This window comes from Aegilops tauschii, chromosome 2, assembly GCF_002575655.3.
Source record: "Aegilops tauschii subsp. strangulata cultivar AL8/78 chromosome 2, Aet v6.0, whole genome shotgun sequence".
Lineage (NCBI taxonomy): Eukaryota > Viridiplantae > Streptophyta > Magnoliopsida > Poales > Poaceae > Aegilops > Aegilops tauschii.
This window is the reverse complement of record NC_053036.3, coordinates 13,264,693-13,285,024: the sequence shown is the minus strand read 5'-3', so window position 1 is coordinate 13,285,024 and position 20,332 is coordinate 13,264,693. Positions and strand designations below refer to the sequence as shown.

Sequence of the window (20,332 nt, the reverse complement as noted above, 5' to 3'; positions counted from 1 at the left end):
AGTGAAAAGGCATAAGTATTGCATCATAAAGTGAAATAATGACCAATACATTATAAATATCAATAGGAAAACGTGATGCAAATTGGACGTATCATTATACATGAAGAGGGAGATTGCAGGCATCTGGAATTCGGGACCCAAAAGAGCTAAAACAAAGATAGCTATTCTCCGGAGCTCCAAATAACCTGAAACTTTAAGAAGATTTTTTATTGAATAAATGAAAAATAATGGAACAAAGAACCACATGCAATATCTATATTCCTTTCGCTATTTGTATATTGTATCAGGAAAACTAACATGTGAAGTATACAAAATAATCATCGAAGTACACACACGCAATAATATGAAAAGTACATACACTAACACATGAATTACACATACACCAACACCGGAAGTTCACGTGCATGTCAAAATGATCTTTATTAACTCCTCGAAAGAGAACCAAAAGGAATCTTTTGAGGAGTTAAAGCCTTTTAGGAGTTCATCTAGATTCTCTAATACATGATATTTTAGCTATAACGCGGGTGGTAAGAGATATTTTCATTGGTGGTAGTTTTTTACAAGATATTCGGGGTGACGACTAACATTGTTAAATCACATGTACTCGCCATTTCTACTTCAACTAATAGTTAACATGTGCACTTAAATAATTGTGTGAGATCTAACTAAAGTGCAAGTATGGCGATCTACAATAGTGATCTTTTTAGATACGAAGATCTATATATGTTATGAAAATATAACATATGCAATCTATTTAGGTATGGTTACTGATACGTCTCCAACGTATCTATAATTTTTTATTGTTTCGTGCTGTTATATTATCATTCTTGTATGTTTTACAATCATTTTATAGCAACTTTCCATCATTTTTGGGACTAACCTATTGACATAGTGCCCAGTGCCAGTTGTTGTTTTTTTGCTTGTTTTTTACTTTGCAAAAAATCAATACCAAACAGAGTGCAAACGCAGCAAACTTTTTGGAATTTTTTCTGGACCAGAAGACACCTGTTGGGCCAAAGAAGTACTAGAGGGGTCTCCGAGGGGAGCACAACCCACCTGGGCGCACCTGGGAGCCCAGGCGTGCCCTAGTTGGTTGTGTCCTTCTCAGCCGCCTCCCGCACCACCTCTCTGCTCTATAAATGCCCCAAAAATCCAAAAACCCTAGGGAGTCAACGAAACACAATTCCAGCCACCGCAAGTTTCAGAACCACGAGATCCAATCTAGACACCATCACGAAGGGGTTCATCATCCTCATTGGTGCCTCTCCGATGATGCATGAGTAGTTCATTGTAGACCTACGAGTTCGTAGGCAGTAGCTAGATGGCTTCTTCTCTCTTTTTGATTCTCAATAAATTGGTCTCTTGGAGATCTATTTGATGTAACTCTTTTTGCGATGTGTTTGTTGGGATCCGATGAACTTTGAGTTTATGATCAGATCTACTTTATCCATGAAAGTTGTTTCAGTTTTGATCTCTTATATGCATGATTACTTATAGCCTCGTATTTTTTCTTCGAATCTTTGGTTTAGTTAGGCCGACTAGATAAATTTTTCTTGCCATGGGAAGAGGTGCATTGTGATGGGTTCAATCGTGCGGTGCTCTTTCCTAGTGATAGAAGGGGCAACAAGACACGTATTGATCGTTGCTATTAAGGATAACAAGATGGGGTCTATTCCTACATGAATAGATCTTGTCTATATCATGTCATCGTTCTTATTGCATTACTCCATTTCTCCTTGAACTTAATACACTAGATGCATGCTAGATAGCGGTCGATGTGTGGAGTAATAGTAGTAGATGCAGACATGAGTCGATCTACTAATCTTGGACGTGGTGTCTATATAATGATCATTGCCTGGGTATCATCATAATTATTTGAGGTTTTTATCAATTGCCCAACAGTAATTTGTTTACCCACCGTATGCTATATTCTCGAGAGAAGCCACTAGTGAAACCTACGGCCCCCGGGTCTATTATTTATCATATTTGCTTCGAGATCTATTTTTATTTTCTTTTGTTTTCAGATCTATTATTCTAGAAACCAAAAAATACCTTGCTGCACTTTTTCTTCATTTATTTTATTTTGTTTTATTGCGAGATCTATTTATCCAAAATCATACAAATCAATCTATCTTTTACCCGAGAGGGATTGACAACCCCTCTTACGCGTCGGGTTGCAAGTATTTGTTCTTTGTGTGCAGGTACCCTTTACATAGTGTTGCTTGGTTCCCGTACTGGTTCGATAACCTTGGTTTCATCACTGAGGGAAATACCTATTGTAGCTGTGCTGCATCATCCCTTCCTTTTCGGGGAAATACTGACGTAGACACGAGCCATCAGTTATGTAGATGTAACGGATACGATATATTTAGGTATCGTTCTGTAGATCCAAAAGGCCCAATCTGTTTAAGTACAATTATATAGAACTAACTGTTATGAGATGTGTGCTACAATTATGAAGAACTAGCAGATATAATATGTATCAATTATGTAGATCTAATGGATTTAATTTGTTTAGTTACATTTACGTAGATCTAACGATTGTGATAGGTCCGCCAAATCCTCGACCGGATGTTTTGTTGTATAGCACATCTTTATTTTTTCTTCCCCATTTATTAGTATACAATAGATATATGTAATATAATTTATACCTATATGAAGTAAGCATTGTTTGTGTGAGTTCATAGTTGGTTGTTGAATAATTTATTAGAGCTAAATTGTGCAGTCAAATTACATTCCATAGGACATCTTTCTGTTGTGATTTTTAGGAATTCTTCTTAAATCACATGTTTGAAGTAAACCACTCAACACTTAAATGTTCATTTGCAGCAACGCGTTGTTTGAATATGCCGACCATGTGAAGAATTTGGGGAACACTTTGTTCAAGCTGCTCTCGGAAGCACTTGGGCTCGAACCGAGCCACCTGGCAGATATAGAGTGCAACCAAGGGCAAGTCTTCCTATGCCACTACTACCCTCCGTGCCCCCAGTCTGAACTCGCCATCGAGGCAGGCCGACATTCGGAGGGTGGTTTCCTGACCATACTCCTCCAAGGTGAAAGCGGCGACCTCCAGATCTTCAATGAGGATCAGTGGGTAGACGTCACGCCAATGCCCCGAGCATTCATTGTGAATATCGGTGATCTCTTAAAAGTATTTAAATCTTGGTTAACTACCCGTAATTATTTGTTTTGTTCAACACAAGAGCTTTGGCTGATCATTAACTTTTTCTTTTATGTTACAAAAATGTGCAGTTTATCTCCAATGGTGGGTTTTGGAGCGTTGAACATAGGATTTTGGTGAAGAATGTTGCTCCACGGGTCTCAGTCGCGTACTTCTTTGGAACACACATCGATCCAACCTTGACAAGGATTTACAGTTCAATTAAGGAGTTGGTGTTTGACGAGAACCAACTATTATATAGGGAAACTCTCGCTATTGATTACATCAAACATTACTACTCCATTGGGTTAGATGCGATAACTACTATTTGATACGTCTCCAACGTATCTATAATTTATGAAGTATTCATGCTATTATATTATCTGTTTTGGATGTTTATGGGCTTTATTAAACACTTTTATATTATTTTTGGTACTAACCTATTAACCCAGAGCCCAGTGCCAGTTCCTGTTTTTCCCTTGTTTCAGTGTTTCGAAGAAAAGGAATATCAAACGGAGTCCAAATGGAATGAAACCTTCGGGAGAGTTATTTTTGGAAAGAAAGCAATCCATGAGACTTGGAGTACACGTCAGGGAATCAACGAGGAGAGCACGAGGCAGGGGGCGCGCCAAGCCCCCAGGCGCGCCCTCCACCCTCATGGGCCCCTCGTGGCTCCCCTGACCGACTTCTTTCGCCTATATATATCCATATACCCTAAAACCATCAGGGAGCACAATAGATCGGGAGTTCCGCCGCCGCAAGCCTCTGTAGCCACCAAAAACCAATCGGGACCCTGTTCCGGCACCCTGCCGGAGGGGGGATCCCTCACCGGTGGCCATCTTCATCATCCCGGCGCTTTCCATGACGAGGAGGGAGTATTTCACCCTCGGGGCTGAGGGTATGTACCAGTAGCTATGTGTTTGATCTCTCTCTCTCTCTCTCTCTCTCTCTCGTGTTCTTGATTTGGTACGATCTTGATGTATCGCGAGCTTTGCTATTATAGTTGGATCTTATGATGTTTCTCCCCCTCTACTCTCTTGTAATGGATTGAGTTTCCCTTTGAAGTTATCTTATCGGATTGAGTCTTTAAGGATTTGAGAACACTTGATGTATGTCTTGCATGTGCTTATTGTTGGAAATATGCCCTAGAGGCAATAATAAATTGGTTATTATTATATTTCCTTGTTCATGATAATCGTTTATTATCCATGCTAGAATTGTATTGATAGGAAACTCAGATACATGTGTGGATACATGGACAACACCATGTCCCTAGTAAGCCTCTAGTTGACTAGCTCGTTGATCAATAGATGGTTACGGTTTCCTGACCATGGACATTGGATGTCGTTGATAACGGGATCACATCATTAGGAGAATGATGTGATGGACAAGACCCAATCCTAAGCCTAGCACAAGATCGTGTAGTTCGTTTGCTCACAGCTTTTCTAATGTCAAGTATCATTTCCTTAGACCATGAGATTGTGAAACTCCCGGATACCGTAGGAATGCTTTGGGTATACCAAACGTCACAACATAACTGGGTGGCTATAAAGGTGCACTACAGGTATCTCCGAAAGTGTCTGTTGGTTGGCACGAATCGAGACTGGGATTTGTCACTCCGTGTAAACGGAGAGGTATCTCTGGGCCCACTCGGTAGGACATCATCATAATGTGCACAATGTGACCAAGGAGTTGATCACGGGATGATGTGAGTTACGAAACGAGTAAAGAGACTTGCCGGTAACGAGATTGAACAAGGTATAGGGATACCGACGATCGAATCTCGGGCAAGTAACATACCGATAGACAAAGGGAATTGAATACGGGATTGATTGAATCCCCGACATCGTGGTTCATCCGATGAGATCATCGTGGAACATGTGGGAGCCAACATGGGTATCCAGATCCCGCTGTTGGTTATTGACCGGAGAACGTCTCGGTCATGTCTGCATGGTTCCCGAACCCGTAGGGTCTACACACTTAAGGTTCGATGACGCTAGGGTTATAGGGAAAGTATGTACGTGGTTACCGAATGTTTTTCAGAGTCCCGGATGAGATCCCGGACGTCACGAGGAGTTCCGGAATGGTCCGGAGGTAAAGATTTATATATGGGAAGTCCTGTTTTGGTCACCGGAAAAGTTTCGGGTGATATCGGTAATGTACCGGGACCACCGGGAGGGTCCCGGGGGTCCACCAAGTGGGGCCACCAGCCCCAGAAGGCTGCGTGGGCCAAGTGTGGGAGGGGAACAGCCCCAGGTGGGCTGGTGCGCCCCCCACCAAGGCCCAAGGCGCATGGGAGAGTGGGAGGGGGCAAACCCTAGGTCCAGATGGGCCTTAAGGCCCACCCTAGTGGCGCCCCCCTCTCCTCCCCTTGGCCGCCCCCTTGGATGGGATCTAGGGCTGGCCGCCTCCTCTTGGGGTGGGAACCCTAGAGGGGGCGCAACCCCCTTCCCCCCTATATATAGTTGAGGTTTGGGCTGCCCAAGACACATGAGAACGTCTCTCTTTCGGCGCAGCCCTACCCCTCTCCCTCCTCCTCCTCTCCCGCGGTGCTTGGCGAAGCCCTGCGGGATTGCCACGCTCCTCCACCACCACCACGCCGTCGTGCTGCTGCTGGATGGAGTCTTCCCCAACCTCTCCCTCTCTCCTTGCTGGATCAAGGCGTGGGAGACGTCACCGGGCTGCACGTGTGTTGAACGCGGAGGCACCGTTCTTCGGTGCTTAGATCGGAACCAACCGCGATCTGAATTGCTACGAGTACGACTCCCTCATCCGCGTTCTTGCAATGCTTCCCCATCGCGATCTACAAGGGTATGTAGATCCACTCCCCTTCCCCTCGTTGCTAGAGTACTCCATAGATTGATCTTGGTGATGCGTAGAAAATTTTGAATTTCTGCTACGTTCCCCAACACTTACCTGTGGTGACAATGGGATATCACGTGATCTACTTGATGTATGTTTTGGTGATCAACTTGCGGGTTCCGTGACCTCGTGAACTTATGCATAGGGGTTGGCACACGTTTTTGTCTTGACTCTCCGGTAGAAACTTTGGGGCACTCTTTGAAGTACTTTGTGTTGGTTGAATAGATGAATCTGAGATTGTGTGATGCATATCATATAATCATACCCACGGATACTTGAGGTGACATTAATTAGGGTTTTGGTTGATTTGTATCTTAAGGTGTTATTCTAGTACGAACTCTATGATAGATCGAACGGAAAGTATAGCTTCCTGTTATTTTACTACAGACTCTTGAATAGATCGATCAGAAAGGATAACTTTGAGGTGGTTTCGTACCCTACAATAATCTCTTCGTTTGTTCTCCGCTATTAGTGACTTTGGAGTGACTCTTTGTTGCATGTTGAGGGATAGTTATATGATCCAATTATGTTATTATTGTTGAGAGAACTTGCACTAGTGAAAGTATGAACCCTAGGCCTTGTTTCCTAGCATTGCAGTACCGTTTACGCTCACTTTTATCTTTAGTTACCTTGCTGTTTTTATATTTTTAGATTACAAAAACCTATATCTACCATCCATATTGCACTTGTGTATCACAATCTCTTCGCCGAACTAGTGCACCTATACAATTTACCATTGTATTGGGTGTGTTGGGGACACAAGAGACTCTTTGTTATTTGGTTGCAGGGTTGCTTGAGAGAGACCATCTTCATCCTACGCCTCCCACGGATTGATAAACTTTAGGTCATGCACTTGAGGGAAATTTGCTACTGTCCTACAAACCTCTGCACTTGGAGGCCCAACAACGTCTACAAGAAGAAGGTTGTGTAGTAGACATCACTATTTCTCATTACGAGTTATGAATTGTCGTATGTGAAGGAGAGTTTGTGCTCTGTTGGTGCAAACGACAACCATGTATACGTAGAATATGAAGAATTGAGCAATATGCAATGCTAAGAAATGGTTAGTAAACTTGCATACTAAAGGAAATATGCCCTAGAGGCAATAATAAAGTTGTTATTTATATTTCCTTATATCATGATAAATGTTTATTATTCATGCTAGAATTGTATTAACCGGAAATTTGATACATGTGTGAATACATAGACACAACACAGTGTCCCTAGTATGCCTCTACTAGACTAGGTATCTGTGGGCCCTCTCGGTAATGCACATCATGATAAGCCTTGCAAGCAATGTGACTAATAAGTTAGTTACGGTATGATGCATTATGGAGCAAGTAAAGAGACTTGCCGGTAACGAGATTGAACTAGGTATGATGATACCGACGATCGAATCTCGGGCAAGTAACATACCGATGACAAAGGGAATGACGTATGTTGTCATTGTGGTTTGACCGATAAAGATCTTCATAGAATATGTAGGAACCAATATGAGCATCCAGGTTCCGATGTTGGTTATTGACCGGAGATGTGTCTCGGTCATGGCTACATAGTTCTCGAACCCGTAGGGTCCACACGCTTAACGTTCGATGACGATTTGTTTTATGAGTTATGTGTTTTGGTGACTGAAGATTGTTCGGAGTCCCGGATGAGATGACGGACATGACGAGGAGTCTCAAAATGGTCGAGAGGTAAAGATTGATATATTCAACGATAGTATTCGGCCACCAGAAGTGTTTCGGAATGTATCGGGTACGTATCACAGTACCGGGGGTGGTTACCGGAACCCCCGTGGGAAAGATATGGGCCATATGGGCCATAGGAGGGAGGCAAGGTAGCCCACAAGGGGTGGCCCCCCACCCCCATGGGGAGTATGAATTGGACTAGGGGAGGGGGCGCAGCCCCCCTTTCCTTCTCCTCCTCCCTCTCCTCCCCCCTTTCCCCTTCCGGTAAAAGGAAAGGGGGGGCGAATTGGACTAGGAGCCCAAGTGGGACTCCTCCCACTTTGCGCGCCCTAGGCCGGCCTCCTCCCCTCTCCCTCCTTTATATACGGGGGCGGGGGGCACCTCTAGGGCACACCAATTGTTCTTAGCCGTGTGCGGTACCCCCGTCCACAGTTTACTCCTCCAGTCATATTGTCGTAGTGCTTAGGCGAAGCCGTGCGCGGATCACTTCACCATCACCGTCACTACGCCGTTGTGCCGACAAAACTCTCCCTTGACGCTTTGCTGGATCAAGAGTTTGAGGGACGTCATCAAGCTGAACGTGTGCTGAACTCGGGGTGCCGTACGTTCGGTACTTGATCGGTTGAATCGAGAAGACGTTCGACTACATCAACCACATTAAACTAACGCTTCCGCTTTCGGTCTACGAGGGTACGTGGACACACTCTTCCCCTCTCGTTGCTATGCATCTCCTAGATAGATCTTGCATGATCGTAGGAAATTTTTTTAAATTGCATGCTACGTTCCCCAGTAGTGGCATCCGAGCCGGTCTATGCATAGATGATATGCACGAGTAGAACACAAAGATTTGTGGGCGATGATAGTCATACTGCTTACCACCAATGTCTTATTTTGATTCGGCGGTATTGTTGGATCAAGCGGCCTGGACCAACCTTACATGACCATGTTCATGAGACCGGTTCCACCGACAGACATGCAACTTGTTTTGCATAAAGGTGGCTGGCGGATGTCTGTTTCTCCAACTTTAGTTGAATCGATTTTGACTACGGCCGGTCCTTGTTGAAGGTTAAAATAGCAAACTTGACGAAACATCGTTGTGGTTTTGATGCGTAGGTAAGAACGGTTCTTATTAGAAGCCCGTAGCAGCCACGTAAAACGTGCAACAACAAAGTAGAGGACGTCTAACTTGTTTTTGCAGGGCATGTTGTGATGTGATATGGTCAAGCTATGATGTGATATACGTTATTGTATGAGATGATCATGTTTTGTAAAAGTTATCGGCAACTGGCAGGAGCCTTATGGTTGTTGCTTTATCGTATGAAATGCAATCGCCATGTAATTGCTTTACTTTATCACTATGCGTTAGCGATAGTTGTAGAAGCAATAGTTGGCGAGACGACAACGACGCTACGATGGAGATCAAGGTGTCAAGCCGGTGACGATGGAGATCATGACGGTGCTTTGGAGATGGAGATCAATGGCACAAAATGATGATGGCCATATCATGTCACACATTTTGATTGCATGTGATGTTTATCTTTTATGCATCTTATTTTGCTTAGTACAGCGGTAGCATTATAATATGATCCCTCACTAAAATTTCAAGGTATAAGTGTTCTCCCTGAGTATGCACCGTTGCGACAGTTCGTCGTGCAGAGACACCACGTGATGATCGGGTGTGATAAGCTCTACATTCACATACAACGGGTGCAAGACAGTTTTTCACGCGCGGAATACTCAGGTTAAACTTGACGAGCCTAGCATGTACAGACATGGCCTCGGCACACTGAGACCGAAAGGTCGACCGTGAATCATATAGTAGATATAATCAACATAGAGATGTTCACCATTGAAAACTACTCCATCTCACGTGATGATCGGACATGGTTTAGTTGATATGGATCACATGATCATTTAGATGACTCGAGGGATGTCTATCTAAGTGGGAATTCTTAAGTAATATGATTAAATGAACTTAATTTATCATGAACTTAGTCCTGATAGTTTTTGCATATCTATGTTGTAGATCAATGGCCCGTGCTACCTTTCCCTTGAATTTTAATGTGTTCCTAGAGAAAGCTAAGTTGAAAGATGATGGTAGCAACTACACAGACTGGGTCCATAACTTGAGGATTATCCTCATTGCTACATAGAAGAATTATGTCCTTGATGCACCGCTAGGTGAAAAGCCCCCTCCCGCTAATGTAGACGCTTTGAACGTCTGGCAGATGCGGTCTGATGACTACTCTATAGTTCAGTGTGCCATGCTCTACGACTTAGAATTGGGACTTCAAAGATGTTTTGAACGTCATGGACCATATGAGATGTACCAGGAGTTGAAGTTAATATTTCAAGCAAATGCCCGAGCTGAGAGATATGAAGCCTCCAACAAGTTCTATAGCTGCAAGATGGAGGAGAATAGTTCGGTCAGTGAAGACATACTCAGAATGGCTGGGTACCATAACCACTTGACTCAGCTGGGAGTTAATCTTCCGGATTATAGTGTTATTGACAGAGTTCTTTCATCACTGCCACCAAGCTACAAAGGTTTCGTGATGAACTATAATTTGCAAGGTATCGATAAGACAATTCCCGAGCTCTTCACTATGCTCAAAGCTGCGGAGGTAGAAATCAAGAAAGAGCATCAAGTGTTGATGGTTAACAAGACCACTAGTTTCAAGAAAAAGGGCAAAGGAAATAAGGGGAACTTCAAGAAGAATGGCAAGCAAGTTGCCACTCCGGGGAAGAAGCCCAAGTATGGACCTAAACCTGAAACTGAGTGCTTCTACAGCAAAGGGACTGGACACTGGAAGCGGAACTGCCCCAAGTATTTGGCGGATAAGAAGGATGGCAAAGTGAACAAAGGTATATTTGATATACATGTTATTGATGTGTACCTTACTAATGCTCGTAGTAGCGCCTGGGTATTTGATACTTGTTCTATTTCTCATATTTGCAACTTGAAACAGGGGCTACGGGTTAAATGAAGATTGGCTAAGGACGAGGTGACGATGCGCGTCGGGAATGGTTCCAAGGTCGATGTGATTGCCGTCGGCACGCTACCTCTACATCTACCTTCGGGATTAGTTTTAGACCTGAATAATTGTTATTTGGTGCCAGCGTTGAGCATGAACATTATATCTGGATCTTGTTTGATGCGAGACGGTTATTCATTTAAATCAGAGAATAATGGTTGTTCTATTTATATGAGTAATATCTTTTATGGTCATGCACCCTTGAAGAGTGGTCTATTTTTGTTGAATCTCGATTGTGATGATACACATATTCACAATATTGATGCCAAAAGATGCAAAGTTGATAATGATAGTGCAACATATTTGTGGCACTACCGTTTAGGTCATATTGGTGTAAAGCGCATGAAGAAACTCCATGCAGATGGACCTTTGGAATCACTTGATTATGAATCATTTGATGCTTGTGAACCATGCCTCATGGGAAAGATGACTAAGACTCCGTTCTCCGGCACAATGGAGCGAGCCACTGACTTATTGTAAATAATACATACCGATGTGTGCGGTCCAATGAGTGTTGAGGCTCGCGGCGGGTATTGTTATTTTCTGACCTTCACAGATGATTTGAGCAGATATGGGTATATCTTCTTAATAAAACACAAGTCTGAAATATTTGAAAAGTTCAAAGAATTTAAGAGTGAAGTGGAAAATCATCATAACAAGAAAATAAAGTTTCTACGATCTGATCGCGGAGGCGAATATTTGAGTAACGATTTTGGCCTTCATTTAAAACAATGTGGAATAGTTTCACAACTCACGCCACATGGGACACCACAGCGTAATGGTGTGTCCGAACGTCGTAACCGTACTTTATTAGATATGATGCAATCTATGATGTCTCTTACCGATTTACCACTATTGTTTTGGGGTTATGCATTAGAGACAACTGCATTCACGTTAAATAGGGCACCATCTAAATCCGTCGAGACGACACCATATGATCTGTGGTTTGGCAAGAAACCTAAGCTGTCGTTTCTTAAAGTTTGGGGTTGCGATGCTTATGTGAGAAAGCTTCAGCCTGATAAGCTCGAACCCAAATCAGAGAAGTGCGTCTTCATAGGATACCCAAAAGAAACTGTTGGGTACATCTTCTATCACAGATCCAAAGGCAAGATATTTGTTGCTAAGAATGGACCTGATACGTCTCCAACGTATCTACTTTTCCAAACACTTTTGCCCTTGTTTTGGACTCTAACTTGCATGATTTGGATGGAACTAACCCGGACTGACGCTGTTTTCAGCAGAATTGCCATGGTGTTATTTTTGTGCAGAAATAAAAGTTCTCGGAATGACTTGAAACTTCACGGAGAATATTTTTGGAATTAATAAAAAATACTGGCGAAAGAATCAACACCAGGGGGCCCACACCATGTCCACGAGGATGGGGGGCGCGCCCCCTGCCTCGTGGGCCCCCTGAGGCTCCACCGACCTCAACTCCAACTCTATATATTCACGTTCGGGGAGAAAAAAATCAAAGAGAAGGATTCATTGTGTTTTACGATACGGAGCTGTCGCCAAGCCCTAATCTCTCTCGGGAGGGCTGATCTGGAGTCCGTTCGGGGCTCCGGAGAGGGGAATCCGTCGCTGTCGTCATCATAAACCTTCCTCCATCACCAATTTCATGATGCTCACCGCCGTGCGTGAGTAATTCCATCGTAGGCTTGCTGGACGGTGATGAGTTGGATAGGTTTATCATGTAATCGAGTTAGTTTTGTTAGGGTTTGATCCCTAGTATCCATTATGTTCTGAGATTGATGTTGCTATGACTTTGCTATTGTTAATGCTTGTCACTAGGGCCCGAGTGCCATGATTTCAGATCTGAACCTATTATGTTTTCATGAATATATGTGAGTTCTTGATCCTATCTTGCAAGTCAATACTCACCTACTATGTGTTATGATCCGGCAACCCCGAAGTGACAATAATCAGGACCACTCCCGGTGATGACCGTAGTTTGAGGAGTTCATGTATTCACTAAGTGTTAATGCTTTGGTCCGGTACTCTATTAAAAGGAGGCCTTAATATCCCTTAGTTTCCAATAGGACCCCGCTGCCACGGGAGGGTAGGACAAAAGATGTCATGCTAGTTCTTTTCCATAAGCACGTATGACTATATTCGGAATACATGCCTACATTACATTGATGAACTAAAGTTAGTTCTGTGTCACCCTATGTTATAACTGTTGCATGAGGAATCGCATCCGACATAATTATCCATCACTGATCGAATGCCTATGAGATTTTCACATATTGATCTTTGCTTAGTTACTTTTCCGTTGCCACTGTTACAATTACTACAAAACTGCTACTGTTACCTTTGCCACCGTTACCGTTACTTCCATACTACTTTGCTACTAAATACTTTGCTGCAGATATTAAGTTTTCCAGGTGTGGTTGAATTGACAACTCAACTGCTAATACTTGAGAATATTCTTTGGCTCCCCTTGTGTCGAATCAATAAATTTGGGTTGAATACTCTACCCTCGAAAACTATTGCGATCCCCTATATTTGTGGGTTATCACGATCCTTTCTAGGGAAGGAGTTTCTCTCGAAAGAAGTGAGTGGGAGGAAAGTAGAACTTGATGAGGTAATTGTACCTTCTCTTGAATTAAAAAGTAGTTCATCACAGAAAACCGTTCCCATGATGCCTACACCAATTAGTGAGGAAGCTAATGATGATGATCATGAAACTTCAGATCAAGTTACTACCGAACCTCGTAGGTCAACCAGAGTACGTTCCACACTAGAGTGGTACGGTAATCCTGTTCTGGAAGTCATGTTACTAAACCATGACGAACCTACGAACTATGAGGAAGCGATGATGAGCCCAGATTCCGCGAAATGGCTTGAGGCCATGAAATCTGAGATGGGATCCATGTACGAGAACAAAGTATGGACTTTGGTTGACTTGCCCGATCATTGGCAAGCCATAGAGAATAAATGGATCTTCAAGAACAAGACTGACGCTGATGGTAATGTTACTGTCTACAAAGCTCGACTTGTTGCAAAAGGTTTTCGACAAGTTCAAGGAGTTGACTTTGATGAGACCTTCTCACCCGTAGTGATGCTTAAGTCTGTCCGAATCATGTTAGCAATTGACGCATTTTATGATTATGAAATCTGGCAAATGGACGTCAAAACTGCATTCCTTAATGGATTTCTCAAAGAAGAATTGTATATGATGCAACCAGAAGGTTTTGTCGATCCTAAAGGTGCTAACAAAGTGTGCAAGCTCCAGTGATCCATTTATGGACTGGTGCAAGCATCTCGGAGTTGGAATATACGCTTTGATAGTGTGATCAAAGCATATGGTTTTATACAGACTTTCAGAGAAGCCTGCATTTACAAGAAATTAAGTGGGACCTCTGTAGCATTTCTAATATTATATGTGGATGACATATTGTTGATTGGAAATGATATAGAATTTCTGGATAGCATAAAAGGATACTTGAATAAGAATTTTTCAATGAAAGACCTCGGTGAAGCTGCTTATATATTGGGCATCAAGATCTATAGAGATAGATCAAGACGCTTAATTGGACTTTCACAAAGCACATACCTTGATAAAGTTTTGAAGAAGTTCAAAATGGATCAGTCAAAGAGAGGGTTCTTGCCTGTGTTACAAGGTGTGAAATTGAGTTAGACTCAATGCCCGACCACTGCAGAAGATAGAGAGAAAATGAAAGTCATTCCCTATGCCTCAGCCATAGGTTCTATCATGTATGCAATGCTATGTACCAGACCTGATGTGTACCTTGCTATAAGTTTAGCGGGGAGGTACCAAAGTAATCCATGAGTGGATCACTTGACAGCGGTCAAGAACATCCTGAAATACCTGAAAAGGACTAAGGATATGTTTCTCGTTTATGGAGGTGACAAAGAGCTCGTCGTGAATGGTTATGTTGATGCTAGATTTGACACTGATCTGGAAGACTCTAAGTCACAAACCGGATACGTACTTATATTGAATGGTGGAGGTGTCAGTTGGTGCAGTTCCAAGCAAAGCATCGTGGAGGGATCTACGTGTGAAGCGGAGTATATAGCTGCTTCGGAAGCAGCAAATGAAGGAGTTCATATCCGATCTAGGTGTAATACCTAGTGCATCAGGTCCAATGAAATTTTTTTGTGACAATACTGGAGCAATTGCCTTAGCGAAGGAATCCAGATTTCACAAGAGAACCAAACACATCAAGAGACGCTTCAACTCCATCTGTGATCAAGTCAAGGAGGGAGACATAGAGGTTTGCAAAATACATACGGATCTGAATGTTGCAGACCCATTGACTAAGCCTCTTCCACGAGCAAAACATGATCAGCACCAAGACTCCATGGGTGTTAGAATCATTACAATGTAATCTAGATTATTGACTCTAGTGCAAGTGGGAGACTGAAGGAAATATGCCCTAGAGGCAATACTAAAGTTGTTATTTATATTTCCTTATATCATGATAAATGTTTATTATTCATGCTAGAATTGTATTAACCGGAAACTTCATACATGTCTGAATACATACACAAAACACAGTGTCCCTAGTATGCCTCTACTAGACTTGCTCGTTAATCAAACACTAGTAGAAAAAGGGTTAAATGTCAAGCACATTAGTGCCGGTTTGCTTTTGAGCCGGCACTAATGTGTGCATTAGTGCCGGTTCCAACGGCTAGCCAGCCGCTTTCATTAGTACCGGTTCGTGGCCGACCTTTAGCACCGGTTCATGCCACGGACCGGTACTAAAGTGAGTGGTGGCAGGATGTTGTCAGTCCGGGGCCCCTCCAGCACATTTAGTACCGGTTCATGGCACGAACCGGTGCTAAAGGTCGTCCTACATAAACCCTTCGTCCAGCCGAGCTCGCTCTGTTCTTCCCCTTTCCCCTCTCCTCTCTGTTCTTCCCCTCTTCCTCTCGAGCTCATCACACATTTTGCCCAAAATTTGTCAAGATTTGAAGGCCCCCATCCATTCAAATGATCACAAAGGTTAGCAACTTTGTCCTTTCATCTCTCATTGCTAGATTAGCTCTTGCAATGCTTTGTATAGTGATTAATTTATGAGTTTAGTAATTTGGTAGAAAATATATGTGCTAGTATTTGATTTATATGCAATTTGTGGTCAAAACTAACACTTAGTTTGCATATGTAGGTGTGGTTTACTTAGTGCCTTCTAAATCTCCGTCGTAACCACAGTCGATCGCCCGCACCGTTCCGTCGCCGGCAACACCTTGTGGTGAGCCTCTTGTTCATGAATGTTTTACATTACCAAATTGATGTTTGTGTGATTTGGATATATAGTTACTCGTATAATTATCTTACCCGTACGTTGTTTGTTATACATAGTGCCATGGTTTTGATATCCGTCCCCGTCGGCCCTTGTCCTTCTTATGATTCGGATGTGGTATATTCTCTTTTAAAACTAGTTGTTGCATTTCATGTTTATGACAAATTATGCCCATCAAGTTGACATAGATATTTTTGTCTAGGAGGTTTGTGAACCGGAAATTCCAACCGACCCTATTGTCGAGAGGTTAAATTTAGTTGAAAGAGAAAACAAGTATTTGAAAGAAAAATTGAAAAGAATTGAGGGGGAGAAGATGGAATTGGAGTTGCATGTTGCCGATGTCATCGATGATCACAAGATCAAGATGGAGAAAATGCGCTTGAAGATTAGAAAGATTAGAAAATATGCCATTGATAGTGAGGCTTGGTATCATTATGCTGTTGGATCAATTGTTACCTTAGTTGCGATCTTGATCGCATTTGTTGTTGCATTTAAATTCTTTAGTTAGAGAGTTATTTGTTTGTTGCATTTAAGTCTTGTATGAACTTTATGTATGAACTTGTATTAATTTGGTCTATTCGGTGTTGTGTAATGAAGATGAGCCGACGATGGATGTACGATGACCGATGCTCTCCCGAGTTCATTAATGGCGTGCAAACTTTTCTACTTGCGGCGGAGGCAAACAAGCGGGCCGATGGTTTTATGCCTTGTCCATGTTTAGTCTGTAAGAATGATCACAATTACTCTACGTCAAGAACCATTCACATCCACCTGTTTAAGTCCGGTTTCATGCCCCACTATAATGTTTGGACCAAGCACGGAGAAAGAGGAGTTATGATGGAAGACAATGAAGAAGAAGAGGACGACGACAGCTATCCTGGCCATGGGTTCCCTGAATACGATGATACAACAATGGGGGAAGAAGCTGAGCTGGCAATGCGGGAAGAAGCTGAAGAAGAGGCATCAGATGAGCCCGCTGATGATCTAGGTCGGGCCATTGCCGATGCAAAGAGAAACTGCGCAAGTGATTTGGAGAAGAAGAAGTTGCAGCACATGTTAGAGGATCACAAGAAATTGTTGTACCCGAATTGCGAAGCTGACAAGAAAAAGTTGGGCACTACACTGGAATTGCTGCAATGGAAGGCAGAGAATGGTGTATCTGACAAGGGATTTGGAAAGTTGCTGGTAATGATAAAGAATATGCTTCCAAAGGACAATGAATTTCCCGAGAGTACGTACGAAGCAAAGAAGGTTGTCTGCCCTCTAGGGTTAGAGGTGTAGAAGATACATGCATGCCCTAATGACTGCATCCTCTACCGCGGTGAGTACGAGGATTTGAACGCTTGCCCGGTATGCGGTGCATTGCACTATAAGATCAGGCGCGATGACCCTGGTGATGTCGAGGGCGAGCGCCCCAGGAAGAAGATTCCTGCCAAGGTGATGTGGTATGCTCCTATAATACCACGGTTGAAATGTTTGTTCCAAAACAAAGAGCATGCCAAGGCGATGCGATGGCACAGAGAAGACCGTAATAAAGACGGAAAGTTGAGAGTACCCGCTGACGGGTCGCAGTGGAGAAAAATTGAGAGAAAGTACGGGAAGGAGTTTGCAGATGACGCAAGGAACGTATGGTTTGGTCTAAGCGCAGATGGCATTAATCATTTTGGGGAGCAGAGCAGCAACCATAGCACCTGGCCTGTGACTCTATGTTTGTATAACCTTCCTCCTTGGTTGTGCATGAAGCGGAAGTTCATTATGATGCCAGTGCTCATCCAAGGCCCTAAGCAACCCGGCAACGACATTGATGTGTACCTAAGGCCATTAGTTGAAGAACTCTTACAGCTGTGGAATGGAACAGGTGTACGTGCGTGGGATGAGCACATGGGGGAAGAATTTGACCTAAAGGTCTTGCTGTTCGTGACCATCAATGATTGGCTTGCTCTCAGTAACCTTTCAGGATAGACAAACAAGGGATACCGCACATGCATGCACTGTTTGGATGATACCGACAATATATATTTGGACAATTGTAGGAAGAATGTGTACCTGGGACATCGTCGATTTCTTCCGAGCAGGCATCCTGTAAGAAAGAAAGGCAAGCATTTCAAAGGTGAGGCGGATCACCGGACGAAGCCTCGCCACCGTACTGGTGCTGATGTACATGATATGGTCAAGGATTTGAAGGTAGTCTTTGGAAAGGGTCCTGGTGGACAACCTGTTCCGAATGACGCTGAGGGATGCGCACCCATGTGGAAGAAGAAATCTATATTTTGGGACGTGCCCTATTGGAAAGACCTAGAGGTCCGCTCTGCAATCGACGTGATGCACGTGACGAAGAATCTTTGCGTGACCCTGCTTGGCTTCTTGGGCGTGTATGGGAAGACAAAAGATACACCTGAGGCACGGGAGGACCAGCAACGTATGCATGGAAAAGACGGCATACATCAGGGTCATGCTAGCTACGCTCTTACCAAAGAAGAGAAGGAAATCTTCTTTGAATGCCTGCTCAGTATTAAGGTACCGTCTGGCTTCTCGTCGAATATAAAGGGAATAATAAACATGGTAGAGAAAAAGTTCCAGAACCTAAAGTCTCATGACTGCCACGTGATTATGACGCAACTGCTTCCGGTTGCATTGAGGGGGCTTCTACCGGATAACGTTCGATTAGCCATTGTGAAGCTATGTGCATTCCTCAATGCAATCTCTCAGAAGGTAATCGATCCGGAAATCATACCAAGGTTAGAGAATGATTTGGTGCAATGTCTTGTCAGTTTCGAGTTGGTGTTCCCACCATCCTTCTTCAACATCATGACGCACGTCCTAGTTCACCTATGCGAAGAGATTAACGTTTTGGGTCCTGTATTTCTACACAATATGTTCCCCTTTGAGAGGTTCATGGGAGTCTTAAAGAAATATGTTCATAACCGTGCTAGGCCAGAAGGAAGCATCTCCAAGGGCCATGAAAATGAGGAGGTCATTGAGTTTTGTATTGACTTTATTCCTGACCTTGAGCCGATTAGTGTTCCTGAATCGCAGCATAAGGGCAGACTGGATGGAAAAGGCACGCTAGGAGGGAATCAAAAAATATGTATGGACGGACATTCTCTCACTGAAGCACACTACACAGTGATACAGAATTCCGCCTTGGTGGCTCCGTATATGGACGAACACAAGAATGTTCTACGCTCCAAACACCCGGAGCGGTCTGATGACTGGATTACACGTGAACAAACCAGGAGTTTCGCCGGCTGGTTGCAGACACGTACCATGCATGACGCCTCTATTGAAGATGACCTGTACTCGCTGTCCCAGTTACCATCTTCGAATATAATGACTTTCAAAGGGTACGAGATAAATGGTAATACATTTTACATGATCGCCCAAGATAAGAAGAGCACCAACCAAAACAGTGGTGTCCGCTTTGATGCAACAACCAAGACGGGAAATGAAACATATTATGGTTACATAGAGGAGATATGGGAACTTGACTATGGACGTGGTTTGAAGGTCCGTTTGTTTCGGTGCAAATGGGTCAATATGACACGATATGGGGTAACGGAAGACCCGCAGTATGGAATGACAACAGTGGATCTCAACAATATTGCGTATGCAGACGAACCATTCGTCCTAGCTAATGATGTGGCACAGGTTTTCTATGTCAAGGATATGTCTACCAAGCCGAGAAAAATAAAAGATAAGGAAGCGAATGCATCATACGATGAGCCAAAGCGCCACATAGTTCTTTCTGGGAAGAGAAACATCGTGGGAGTGGATGACAAGACAGACATGTTAGAAGATTATGAAAAGTTTGATGAAATTGCTCCATTCACAGTGAATATTGACCCGAGCATCCAGTTAAATGATGAAGATTTTCCATGGCTACGGCTCAAAGGGACATACGCGAAGAAAAAGTTTCACACCCAAAGATCTGGGATGTGATCGGCTTCACTATCATCACTTTCTTCTGTGTTTCACACCCAGGAGGGAATCTCTGTAATAATTAGGGTAGTTATGTGTTTTGGCATTTGAAACGCGAAGAAATTTTATGTGCAAACAAATTCTTTCATGCATTTACTGATTTTTTCAGCTAAATGACCCTGAAATTGAAAAGCATTTCAAATGAACTCAGAAAAGGTTGAAAGTTGGCATGGTATCATAATTTCACCCACATAGCATGTGCAAAAAAGTAGAGAGGGTTACCGCAAAAACTAGATGCACTTCGTGTATAAAATGGACAATCTCTTTCGACGTATCAGGGTTTCGGATGAAAAATCATCCGTTACAAAGGCATTTCATTTTTTAAATAACCTAAGCTTTACC

General features: G+C 43.1%; 1 protein-coding gene across 1 annotated transcript; it reads left to right on the top strand.

The window, feature by feature from the left end:
* The first annotated feature begins 2,616 nt into the window (after positions 1-2,616).
* On the top strand, positions 2,617-3,492 carry LOC109752432 (1-aminocyclopropane-1-carboxylate oxidase homolog 11-like). Its single transcript, XM_020311332.2, has 2 exons — positions 2,617-3,151; positions 3,253-3,492. Exons 1-2 carry the CDS (start codon positions 2,816-2,818, stop codon positions 3,490-3,492), a joined length of 576 nt encoding a protein of 191 aa, XP_020166921.1. The 5' UTR covers positions 2,617-2,815.
* Positions 3,493-20,332: the final 16,840 nt, after the last annotated feature.

Coding starts and splice junctions, on each gene's coding strand:
- LOC109752432 (XM_020311332.2), top strand. CDS start 2,816: ATGTTCATTTGCAGCAACGCGTTGTTTGAATATGCCGACCATGTGAAG. Junction 3,152..3,252: donor ATATCGGTGATCTCTTAAAA/GTATTTAAATCT, acceptor AAAAATGTGCAG/TTTATCTCCAATGGTGGGTT.